At 36.5% G+C, this 12,707-nt stretch overlaps 3 protein-coding genes across 3 annotated transcripts; 2 read left to right on the forward strand and 1 right to left on the reverse strand.

Annotated features, from left to right (window-relative positions):
* The first annotated feature begins 30 nt into the window (after positions 1–30).
* On the forward strand, positions 31–6,939 carry UVR8 (Regulator of chromosome condensation (RCC1) repeat family protein). The gene is made up of 16 exons (XM_061305841.1): positions 31–881; positions 978–1,222; positions 1,377–1,643; positions 1,981–2,229; positions 2,325–2,466; positions 2,579–2,830; positions 2,860–3,203; positions 3,512–3,669; positions 3,749–3,839; positions 3,869–3,940; positions 3,969–4,112; positions 4,152–4,451; positions 4,661–4,872; positions 4,920–4,981; positions 5,063–5,329; positions 5,443–6,939. The coding sequence occupies exons 1-16, from the start codon at positions 101–103 to the stop codon at positions 6,915–6,917; spliced, it is 5,061 nt and encodes a 1,686-aa protein (XP_061161794.1). The 5' UTR covers positions 31–100; the 3' UTR covers positions 6,918–6,939.
* Positions 6,940–7,988: 1,049 nt separating this feature from the next.
* TPT (Triose-phosphate Transporter family protein) lies at positions 7,989–9,472 on the reverse strand. The gene has a single exon (XM_758471.2). It carries the CDS (start codon positions 9,056–9,058, stop codon positions 8,006–8,008), a length of 1,053 nt encoding a protein of 350 aa, XP_763564.1. The 5' UTR covers positions 9,059–9,472; the 3' UTR covers positions 7,989–8,005.
* Positions 9,473–9,957: 485 nt separating this feature from the next.
* TpMuguga_03g00537 (uncharacterized protein) lies at positions 9,958–12,622 on the forward strand (the record flags this gene model as incomplete). Its single annotated transcript, XM_758472.2, has 5 exons — positions 9,958–10,309; positions 10,362–10,436; positions 10,545–10,748; positions 11,267–11,797; positions 12,515–12,622. Exons 1-5 carry the CDS (start codon positions 10,082–10,084, stop codon positions 12,620–12,622), a joined length of 1,146 nt encoding a protein of 381 aa, XP_763565.2. The 5' UTR covers positions 9,958–10,081.
* Positions 12,623–12,707: the final 85 nt, after the last annotated feature.

A 12,707-nucleotide genomic window follows, 5' to 3' on the forward strand; every position in this document is an offset into this window, starting at 1 on the left:
CACTATTTTCATTTCTTTGCCAAAATTAGTTTATAAAATATTCTTTAAAATGTAATAATAATATAATAAATTTTTAACACTATTAATATTCCATTAGTAAATGGATGTGTATGAGACTGAGTCTGAATTTAAGTCTATACCAATTCTTCCTCAGTTAATTTCCCTGGGAATTAACCATTCCCTATGCATTTCCAGAACAAACGCCTCTGCAAACTCCTCAAGAAGTAGAAAAAAATCTGACGACGGGAAACAGACTGCCTCATATCTAAATGTCTTATCTTGGGGAAAAGTACCCTTCAATTGCCTGGGCCAGGGTGTAGAAGTTAACACATCTGAGTTTCCGAGAGTTATTCCATTCTTCAGTGGCAGGAGAGTAACTCAAGTCTCATGTGGAGATTACCATTCCGCAGTGTTGGTCTGTTCCTCAAGGGAGAATATTAATGCCGGAACTGTGTTCACATTTGGATTAGGGAACTCTGGAAGACTGGGATATCACATTGACACTAACTCTGAAATCATTTCTCAGCAAATTGGCACAGATGACAAGGATGAGCCGTCATGGTGTACTCCAGTGCCTCAACCCGTAGGAATGTCAATAGGCCTAAGAAATAACGTAGTAACAATCTCCTGCGGTGCAAATCATACCCTAGTAACCACTGCAGATGGGTATTTGTACGCCTGGGGAGTTGGCGCCCATGGCGTACTCGGGAACGGATCTGTAGCTAACAGATACATCCCAGTCAAAGTTATCTTCCCCCAAGATACTTTCATTTCAAAGTGTGCCGCAGGTGCCAGACACTCTATGGCATTGGATATTAAAGGGAACATATGGTCTTGGGGCTACGGAGGTATTGTCCACAGTATTTTCCACATTATCCATAGTATTTACTGTTATATACTTAATGTATATAGTAAATGGTATATAGTTAATTTTATATAGTAAATAGTATATGGTAAATAGTATGTGTATGGTATAGGAAATGGTAGACTGGGATTGGGAAGTACTAGAAGTTGTTTTACGCCTAATTTGATTGAGATTTTTGATACGTACGAGGTGTTTCAGATTTCCTGTGGTGACTCGCACAGCGCTTGTCTGGACAGATTTGGCACAGTTTACACTTGGGGCTCTTGCAGAGGAGGGAAACTTGGTCTAGGAAATATATTATCGGACGTCCTAGAACCAACCATCGTACAGTCACTCAAAGGAATACATATCATACAAGTACAATTATATTATATTTATATAGTTAATTATATAGTTAAGAGTATATAGTAAATTAGCTCCCTCTAGGGGTACACAGTAAATTGGCTCCCTCTAGGGGTATATATAGTTAATTATATAGTTAATCTGGATAGAATAATGTATGAATATGTAGGTATCATGTGGTAGTGGAAATACGTTGGCGTTATCATCGAGTGGAAAGATATACCAGTGGGGATCTACATTGGGATTTAATAAGCAAACTGATGGATTAATTTCACATACTGTTTATTCGCCCGAGCCTGTAGCTGAAACTGGGTTTAAGAACATATTTGTAACCTCAGGACCGTATAGTTTTGCTGCAATTAACATCTTTGGTGATCTCTTAACTTGGGGATTAGGGACAGGGTATAGACTAGGTCATGGTGATTCCAAAGATCATGTAATCCAACTATTATACTATTGATTACTTTACTATACCCCCAGAGGGAGCTAATTTACTAGTACCCCGAGAGGGAGATAGTTAGTGTATATACCCCTAGAGGGAGTTACTTTACTTACCCCTAGAGGGAGCTATCTTACTATACCTAGAATTATATACCCCAAGAGGGAGCTACTTTACTATACCCCTAGAGGGAGCTACTTTACTATACCCCTAGAGGGAGCTACTTTACTATCTACCCCGAGAGGGAGCTACTTTACTATCTACCCCGAGAGGGAGCTACTTAACTATATACTATTAACTATAGTATATAACTATAGTATAAATATATTAACAGGTGATACCTAAATTCGTATCATATTTGAGGACTCGGGTGTATATTGACAATTTGCTTAAAACATACGATGAGGCTGCGTTTAAGGTTGAGGATACTGTTGAAAAGACTGTGAACCCTTATGACGAGCGTAGAATACAGCAAATAGCTGTGGGTGATGCTCACGGAGCACTTTTAACTTGTAACGGAACAGTTTACACTTGGGGTGCCAATAACGGCACCGGCTGTAACTCTACCACAGAACCCCTAGAAGTATTTATACCATAATTTATTCATGTGTAGAACTACTTATACCATACACTTATTAATGTGTAGAACTACTTATACCATAATTTATTAATGTGTAGAACTACTGTGAACCGATTTTGTTTAACCACTTTTCGTCAAAAATAACTAAAATCGCGTGCGGATCAAGTCATACACTTGCCGTGACTATTAACGGACTACTCTTCTCTTGGGGCTCCAATGAATCTGGACAACTCGGACACGGTAATCCACACTATTACTCTATAATTAACACAATTATTATATACTAACATAAATTTACTATCATAAACTGATAATTGGATATGAATGGTATAATTGGGTAAAAAGTGATTAGGTGATTTGAGGAGTCGAGTGGTTCCAGACAGTGTGAGTAACATTGAGAATTGTATAAATGTATTTGCTGGGATAGATAACAGCGGTTGCATTTGCTCAGTAAGTCACGAGAACATGATGAAAGACGAGTATGGCACACTCTGGGTCTTTGGCTCGTCAACCTGTGGTAAATTAGGCCTCGGTGAGAACATGACCTCAGCAGTCATGACTCCCAGAGAAGTTAATATAACAGGAGTACACTCTGTGGCTCTAGGTATCAGATAAATCCCTATACTATTATAGGACCAATGCACTCTTTGGCTTTGACTAGTGACGGCACACTTTACGCTGCGGGTGCAGGTTCCGGAGGAAGGCTTGGGACTGGAAATACGACAAATTCCTTCACATTTGTCCAGGTTAAAACTGATCATAAGTTTGTGGCAGTCGGTGCTGGAGCCTCACACTCACTTGCGATTTCCATGGAAAATGACCTCTACGGCTGGGGAGAGGGGAAGTATTTAACTTTTGACGAAGATGTTCTAGAACCTACGATTATTAATACTATTCCCTCCACCACGGGACAGGCTAAAGTTGTCGCACTCGCAGTCGCAGCCAATCATTCCCTCGTTTTATCACAATCCGGAAATGTATCCCAATGTTATTTAGTTAATAATATATCTAAGTAGCTCTCCTTAGGGGTAGTTAAGTAGCTCGCTCTCGGGGTATATAATTAGGGTATAGTTATGTAGCTCCCTCTCCCCTATATAATAAATTAGCTCCCTCTAGGGGTATATAGTAATTTAGCTCCCTCTAGGTATATAGTAATTTAGCTCCCTCTAGGTATATAGTAAAGTAGCTCCCTCTCGGGGTATAGTTAAGTATATCTAAGTAGCTCCCTCTACCCTTATATTATTAGCTCCCTCTGGGGGTATAGTTAAGAGTATAATGGTTATAGTTGTCTGGTTTTGGGGATAATTCGTATGGCCAGTTGGGGGTTTTCCTTAGCATGAAAAGCTCTGCGAATAACTTTATTAAAATGCCTCTCCCAGTAAATGTACAAGGGAACATCGTCTGCGTCGCTACTTCTCGTTATTTCTCTTCCTGCTCCAATTTGTATCCTTTTTACACTATTTGTAATAATTATATTAATTATATTAATAATTGTGTTAAAATTGTGTTAAAATTGTGTTAGAGGGGGAGATGCATTTTCTTGGGGACTTGCAAAGGATCACAGGCTTGGTATAGGAGAAACCAAGAGTAAAATCATTTACAAACCGACACCGGTACTTTACACCTGATAACAATTGATTAGATTGCGAACACGAGCATGATTGGAGACTTGATGGACAAGTTTGAACTTGACTCTTACAAACACACTTCAATGGTATTTTACAGCTGTTAATTATGTTCAGAGCGGATATGAGACTATTTTGAATTATTTCCTGGATGAACTTCATTACTCAAGTGACCCTCACAGCATTAACTGGCGTAACCTCCAAATTGTTCTCAAAAATGAAGAAAAAATTACCAGCGAAGCCTCAATTAAACTTTTTGAAGTATTCCTAATCTCTCTTTATATGTTAATAATGTATTAGGAAGACCTTGTAAAGTGTTTGAAGACGCACGTGGACTTTATTTTAAGTATGAGCGAGAGTTATGGTAGAGTAAGAGCACTTCAGTTTAAGCTCTTGTCTATGGTTAAGGATTTTTGCACAGCTTTACGGGGTCAAAAAGAGATTAACACTAAACCCGGTAGGGAATTTTTTAGCCCGTTCAAGGCCAAACTCACGCAAATTGAAAAACTCGTTGAAATACTATTCCTACAACCAGCTTACTTCGTCAGATTAGCAATGTTCTCCCATGATCTAGATCTCGTCTCAAACATCGTACATCACGTAACTCTTATACTATTATTATTTAGTTATATAGTTAGTATAAAAATGTGTAAGAATGTGTAAACGTGTCTTATTTTGTGTGTGAAGTGTGTAAAAAAAGACACGCTAATGTGTAGAATGTGTAAAAATGTGTAAATAAGACACACTAGTGTGTAAGCGTGTAAAATACTATAAAAAGTGTGTAAGAATGTGTAAGAATGTGTGTATAGGTGTATGGAGATATCCAAGTTCCAAGAGTCCATAATCAGTATTTTGCTCTTTTGAGGTCCTTGCTGAGGGAGGAAACTGCCTTATTTTTTAAGCCTACAAATCCTTTAAACGCGTTTTGTTCGCCATTTTCAAGGATACTGAGGACATACGCAATGAACAAATATCTCATCATAGAAAACGCACACCTGTTTCTTTCCCAAACTGATCAACAGTATGTAGTATCCCTATGAGTATAATTAATGTTAATAAATTGATTAGATCAGTTGTGTCACATTTGGCGACATATTCAAGCCCAATTCTAATTCCTCAAGAAGGATTCGGTATTACAACTTAACATATTCCAACTTAACACATATTTAACATATTCCAACTTAAATACATAAAATAGATTAAAATTTTAGAGTATAAGGACCACAAAAGGTATAAGGAGGGAATGTGTAGGTTTGGTTCGTTTTTGGTGTTTCTGGCAACAGTGTTGTCTCGTCTGGTTTTGCATAATAATATTAAGCTTCTTTTCACGCAAATGTACAATTTGGTAAGGGAAAAGATACCCGTAGACTGGGCCTCACCAGCAGTACCACTTGAATACCTCGCAATATTCCCCCTCATACCAGTCTTCGTTTTCGCCATTATACAACCCTTCTTCACTAATCCCAATCACATCTCACGTATTCTTAACACATTCTAATTAGACATTTATTGTATCCCCAACACATTCTAATTAGACATTTATTGTATCCCTAACATATCTCATTTTATTTATACTGTGTAAGTTGTGTAGAGATGTGTGGATTGGGTGTGATGGGGGATGAGAATGTGTTGAAGAATATGTGTGTGATTTCGACTTATTTCGACTACATTGTGAACCCTGAGCTAAAGATGCCGCCGATGCCTGCGGTACTGACCTCACTTGCCCAGACTTTGTATAGTAATCTTTCCCGACTGTTTCTGGAGTATCTGAGATCAATTCTCCACGTTGAGGATAATTTTTACACAGACTTGACGATGCAGATTTTTAAAAGTCACTTTGACACTGATTATGTAAACGTAAGTATTCCCTCAGACACCGTTGCAAAACTGGTGAATTTATGTCACTCCTCATCACATTATCTGAACTTTTCGGCTCACGATCCGCTTGTGAAGATAATTTCCGGCATCTCTGGGTCGAAGAAATTGTCCCCAAGTGATGTGATTTATCCCACGGACTTTGTTGAAAAATTGTCAAAAAGTGGGTTAACCAATTTTAGGGTGGATCACAGGTTCATGGTTTATGATAGGAACATGTCATTTTGTGCCTTTTCAAACACGTTTGTACCGCAAAAACTTGCATACAGACAAAGTACTTTTTCCGAAGACTGCGTTAAGTTCATTTCCGTAATTGTCAGGTATGTACCCCTTGGGAAATATGACCCCTGTAAGATTTTACAAGACTCACTGACTCAACTTGATGATTTAAGAGTACAGTATGGCACCTACGATGACTTGACTGACGAGATGTTCCTCAAGTCAAAGTACTTTTCAAGCCTTAGCTCGCCTGATTTTAAGCGGGCTGACATTGCCAAGGAAGTTTTTAATACCGTTCAGAAACTTAAAAATGATATAACCCCCACCCTCGTTGGTAAGAGCATTTTAAAAAAGTGTCTGGAGCGGATTAGGCATAGGAAATACTTACTTTACATATATCAACATCAAAACGAGATTGAACAGTGTAGAAGAAACTTTGAAGCTCAGATATCTTACAATGTTGAATATCTCAACTCTTGCATTAATTCGCTCCACTACGGGCATATCGATCCTGCCATTAAAAGAGCTGCAATAAAACACAGAGTTAACTTATTCACCATAAATTCTAATGTTGATAGTAAGAAGGCAGATGGTAAGAAATCCTATGGTAAAAGGTCTGATGGTAAGAAGTCCGATGGTAAGAGTGTATCATTTAGGGAGTATTCATGTCTTGAGCTGTACAGGAATGGAACATTAGTGCCGGATGATTCTGTGGCAACTCGCGTGTTTAACAGGTTAGTCATGGCATTTTCAGCCAGTATTGACACTGGCTGTTATATTACGCTTAGAGGAATTGATCATTCAGATCATAAGGAACTTGAGTTTCTCAGTTTTGAGCTACTTCAAAAGTTTGTTGATTCTTCCAACTCAGGATATCACCAGATATTCACAAACCCCTCATATCCCTCTGGAATGTTCGTAATCAAAGCTTCATTCCTTGTTGACACCTTCATGGCACTCGTTAGAAGTTAACCATTCAATTTTTTATGTCTCATATATACCTATGGTAGTGTACTATTTATTATATATTATGTACTTGTATAGTATTAGGAGTATACTATATAGCATTGGTATACAGTAAGATAACACTTATTCCAGTAATATGTAACACTTACTACTCCTTAATACTGCTATTATAAGCCTAAATAATGTATAATATAGTAATTATACTATAGTAATTATACACCTAATTTACTAACCGTAAACCCAGACACATAATTATTATACTCTACTATACTACTAAATATATATTATATACTATATGTATAATATATAGTATAGTGTATTTGTATAGTATTAGGAGTATACTAGAGTATATTGCATGGTTAAGTATACAGTAAGATATCAGTCATTACGCGATGTAAATACCACTTAATACTGCTATAAGGCTAAATAATGTATAATAAAGTCATTTTACTCTATGTTATATACACCTGATTTGCTACTGTACTATACTATATATAATATACTATATATACTATATATAATGTACTATATAAAATATGTATAGTAGTTAGAGTATATTAGGGTATATATACTAGGGAACCGTAACTACTTCTTAACACTCCTTAATACAATTAATACTGTTTAATACTGCTATAAAACACTGTAAATAGTGTATTAAAACACTTTAAACAGTACTGTAATATACTTTTTATACACATAATTAACTGGATATAAGTCCATAAACCCAGACACCTATACCATACACATACTATATATTATATATTATATATTATTATATATATACTATATGTATAGTATATATGTATTTGTATAGTATTAGGAGTATACTAGAGCATATTATATACTATTACTATACAGTAAGATAACACTCATTCCACTGCTATATACCAATTACTACTGTTCAATACTCCTCAATACTGTTATTAAACACTGTAATTAACGTCTTAACCCCTCTTAATAGTACTATACTGTAGTATTTATACACTCAATTTACTACCCAAAAACACTAAACCCAGACACCAAACCCTAACCATACTAATACTATAAATTTATACTATAAATATATACTATGATATGTGATAATGGTGAGTACATTATTTGAAAATAGAGTAAGCGAGTGCGCCTAGGATTGCGATTGTCATTCCAAAGTACCCGAGAGTGGTAATTTTATACCCGAACGCCACAATCGAGCTGGTAATCAGCACTATCCGCTTAAGCGTATTTGCAATTGCGTGGGAAACCTGGTTCACCTCTCCAAGACATATGAACGACATTTCATTACACAGAAAGTAGCAGACACATGAGAAAAATGCTCTGAGCAATAGAACATACTTCTCCTTATCCGTCATCTTCAGAGTGGCTGTGGTCCAGTATGGAACCCACTTGGCAGACTCGCTCAGGAACGCCAAGAAAACTGATCCTACAGAAGCCGTCAGTGTGAGTAACATGTAAATGTTAGAGGAGGTCAAGTTAGTTCCCAGTTCATTTTTATTTTTCATGGTCAATTTTGCGAAAACGCTACGGAGTGAGCTGCCAGCGTTTGAGAGCATTGCGAACCAAAATGCAACCCAGCTGAAGTTTAATTCCTTAACCGATGCCAGGGCAACTCCCACAACCACAGGAATCAACGACACATACGCGTAAAGGTTAAGGAAATCATCCAGAAATAATGCGGAAAAGAGGGCAGTCACCACGGGCTCGGCAGACTTGACAACGTGTGTAAATGAAACTGCGCCAATGCCCATGGACACTACGGCGCCCAGGTGTACAAACAGATGACAAAGTCCCTGAGGTAAAAACACCTTTAAAAATACTTTAAAGGACTTGAGTCTGGGCGCGTTCCGGAACCCCGTGGCCCAAAACAGAATCGCAAACAGCCAGCCAACGGTAAGTTGAAGACAACTTAGAGTCCAGGGCAAAGGTATGAGGTTTAAAATTACCTTGTTCTCAATAACGTACGCCACGTTTAACAAGTACCAGCCGAAGAAAAGGCCCACAAGTCTCCAGGAAAAGTTCGGAAACGAGACGTATTTTCTAAGCGCTTCAGCCTTAGAAGGGAAGGCTGAAGGAGGCAAAAGAGTGTCAAGATCTGAAAAGTTACTCTCGTACACCGAATCGCCCCTCGGCTCCTTCGTCGGATTCTCCATTCCTCAATATATTCTCAGCAATTTTTACATTAAATTCTCAACAATTTTTCAACAAATTATTAAATAATTTTCAAATTTTTACATTAAATTATTTCCAATAAATTATTATAATTTAAGGGAGAATGTTGGATAATGGTTGAGGATTCCAGTGGAAAGGGGTGTAAAATTGGGTGTAAAATTCGGTGTAAATTGGGTGTGTATAGAGCCTTCCAGATATAAATTAATAGTTAAATTAACAGTAAATTGTTTTATCAGACAAATAATGAAATTTGGGTGAAATATGAGAAAACAGAAACTAAAAAGTGTGGTAAAAAATTACTAAAACAACCCAGTGAATAATCTGAAGAATAATCAACTGTCTAAAATTATTTTTCAGTGTAATTATTAGTAAAATGTTAGTAAAGTTGTGTAAAATATTAAACTTGTAGTTACATAACTGGGGCTGTGATTCCGTAATAAATTAGTAATCTAGAGCGTAATTACGTAATTTAGTTAATAAAATTCGTTTAGTGAAATTATGTCAAATTTGAAGGAAACTTTTCACAAAATTCTGTGGAATCTGACGTAAATTTTTACACATTTTTCATTACTCAAATGGTTAACTTTTGAAGGAATTTATGGAAAATTATGCAAAAATTCACATTTTTACTGTTAAGTAAAATATTCGTAAAAATCTGGCTAAGTTGTGGAATATGTAAAAATTTGATAAAAATAAATTAAAGTATATAAAAATAATTAAATAAAAATAATTAAAAAAATCTTTAAAATAAATTTTAAGATTAAAAGTTGGTAAAATTCAAATTTGTGTAAAATTCTGAATTTCTCAAATATTTGTGAAAACTAAATCTATTGTAACAAATGCACAATAAGATTAAATAATTTACGTAAATTGTAAATTACTTAAATTTAAAAATTTTTTATTTAATTTTTAGCATAAAATTTGTTTTTTGTTTTGTAGAATTTTATTTTATTTATTATATAAATTTTTTAATTAGTAATGTCGTTAGAATATGTTTTTTCGTGATGGATAGTAGTACAAATTCCGGACCCGTTTCCGACCCTGGATCTGACCCTATCCTACCCTCAAACTCACATTTTCCCAATCCTCAAACCCAAACCAACATTAACGTTGATGAAAATGTTGAAAATGATGATAAAAATTGTGAAATTAGTGGAATTAGTGAAGTTTCTAAACAACTTGAGTCATCTTCTTTAAGCTACAATAAACCTCCCCAAACGCTCGTTAACACAGTAATTCTCATATCCTTAATTAGTTATATAAACCCTTGTAATTATGGTTTAGGCCCCGGAAAGGGTTCAAAAAGCGCAAAAAACTATCGACATTAAGGATAAATCCATAGGCTGGGGAGCAACTCAGGTAATTACTCACTCAGTTTTTCACTAATTAACCGTTAACTATTCTATTATCTGTTAAATAACAATTCTATTATATGTTAAATAACAATTCTATTATGTGTGTGTTTAGGTAATAATTGACATTGACGACACGGTGAAGTCTAGTGGTGGGATTAAGTTGTTTAATGTGCCTTTGGGCGGTGTTGATACGCAGTATGGCCGGGGAGAATTGTACCCCGGGTGCTTCCAATTCATACTCGAACTCTCAATGCATAAAATGGGCAAGAATCGGAAACCACTGCTTCTATCCGTACTCACCACCAGAATCCCACAGGTTATTCACACTGTTTTACAGTTATTTACTACTTACGACTTAGTTTCCCAGTTATTTACTCCTTAGCTCCCTCTCGGGGTACTAGTAAATTAGCTCCCTCTAGGGGTATATATCTAGGTAGCTCCCTCTAGGGGTATATAGTAAGATAGCTCCCTCTAGGGGTATATATCTAGGTAGCTCCCTATCCCTTAGATAGTAAGATAGCTCCCTCTTGGGGTACATAGTTAATTTAGCTCCCTCTGGGTCTCTTTTTACCTGAGGACTTATTTCCTCAGTTATTTACCCTTCCTGAGGACTTAGTTTTACTTTTTTAGCCACTCCAGAAACTCCTATTTCACAGTTTTTTACCCTCTGGAGTACTTAATTACTCAGTTATTCAGCCTTAGTTTTACTTTTTTACCCCTTCCAGGAACGTTAATTTCTTGGTTATTTAGCCTTAATTTACTTATTTACCCCCTCCAGAAACTCCTATCACTCAATTATATGATTAATAGTTACAGTGTTGAAAATGAATTTAGGTCCCGATAACGGTGGATTCTGCGTTGAATAGGCGGTTGATGCATGTGGCTGAGAAGAGGGGCGTGTTGAATTGGGGGATCGACTGCGATAATAAAATCCTCTATTCCACCTTGAAGGAGTGGTTTTTTAACGAGTCGAGGGGTGAGAAGAAGTTTGTGAACTTTAGAAAACTGCTCAGATTCGTGGCTAATGAGAACAGTGACGCTCGGTTTATCTGGATTGGGGACACTGGCGACAGAGATTTAGAAGCTGGAGAGATGATGATAAAGTATTTTTCACACAAGATAAAGGCAGTTTTAATGCACCACGTGTCATCAAAAGGGAGCGACACAATGCCAAATGATTATTACCTCAAATCAGTGCCAGTTTTATTCTTTAAAACTTATGTCGGAGCTGCGAAAAAAGCTGTGGAACATGGGCTCATAAGTCATAACGCACTGTCGAGAGTACTGGTGAGAGCTGTCCTGGAGCTCAATGATAATACAACCACAGATCACTCCAAATGGAAAGATCTCATCAAGGATATACTCGTATTATTACTATTAGTTATATACCCCTAGAGGGAGCTAATTATTTATATACCCCTAGAGGGAGCTAATTATTTATACCCCGAGAGGGAGCTACTTTACTATACTATTAACTATATACCCCTAGAGGGAGCTACCTAAATATATAGCTAGAATTATATACCCCTAGAGGGAGCTACCTTACTATATAGCTAGAATTATATACCCCGAGAGGGAGCTATCTTACTATATACCTAGAATTATACCCCAAGAGGGAGCTATCTTACTATATACCTAGAATTATACCCCAAGAGGGAGCTATCTTACTATACCCCTAGAGGGAGCTAATTTATATACCCGAGAGGGAGCTATCTTACTATATACCTAGAATTATACCCCAAGAGGGAGCTATCTAGTTTATACCCCTAGAGGGAGCTATCTAGTTTATACCCCTAGAGGGAGCTATCTTAGATATATACCTATAATACCTTTACTATACCCCGAGAGGGAGCTAAATTAACTATATACCTATAATACCTTTACTATACCCCGAGAGGGAGCTATCTTAGTATATACCTAGAATTATATACCCTAGAGGGAGCTAAATTAACTATATACCTATAATACCTTTACTATACCCCGAGAGGGAGCTATCTTAAACATACTATACTATATACCCCTAGAGGGAGCTAATTATATAAGGGAGAGGGAGCTAGATTAACTATAATATATTGTTGTTAGGAGGTGGAGGAGATAGCGAACTTGAAAAAATATGAGCAAGGTTTAATTGTGAGGACGAGGTCAATAATCGAGACCAGAATCAGAGAATTATCGCAAAACATTACATAACATAACATTTCACTCTAATTTTTCACTCCACTATAAAATTAATATTAAATATATTAATTTAAAATATTTTATATTATAAATAAAA

The sequence above is a fragment of the Theileria parva genome (genome assembly GCF_000165365.1).
Source record: "Theileria parva strain Muguga chromosome 3 map unlocalized ctg_530, whole genome shotgun sequence".
Taxonomy (NCBI): Eukaryota; Apicomplexa; class Aconoidasida; order Piroplasmida; family Theileriidae; genus Theileria; species Theileria parva.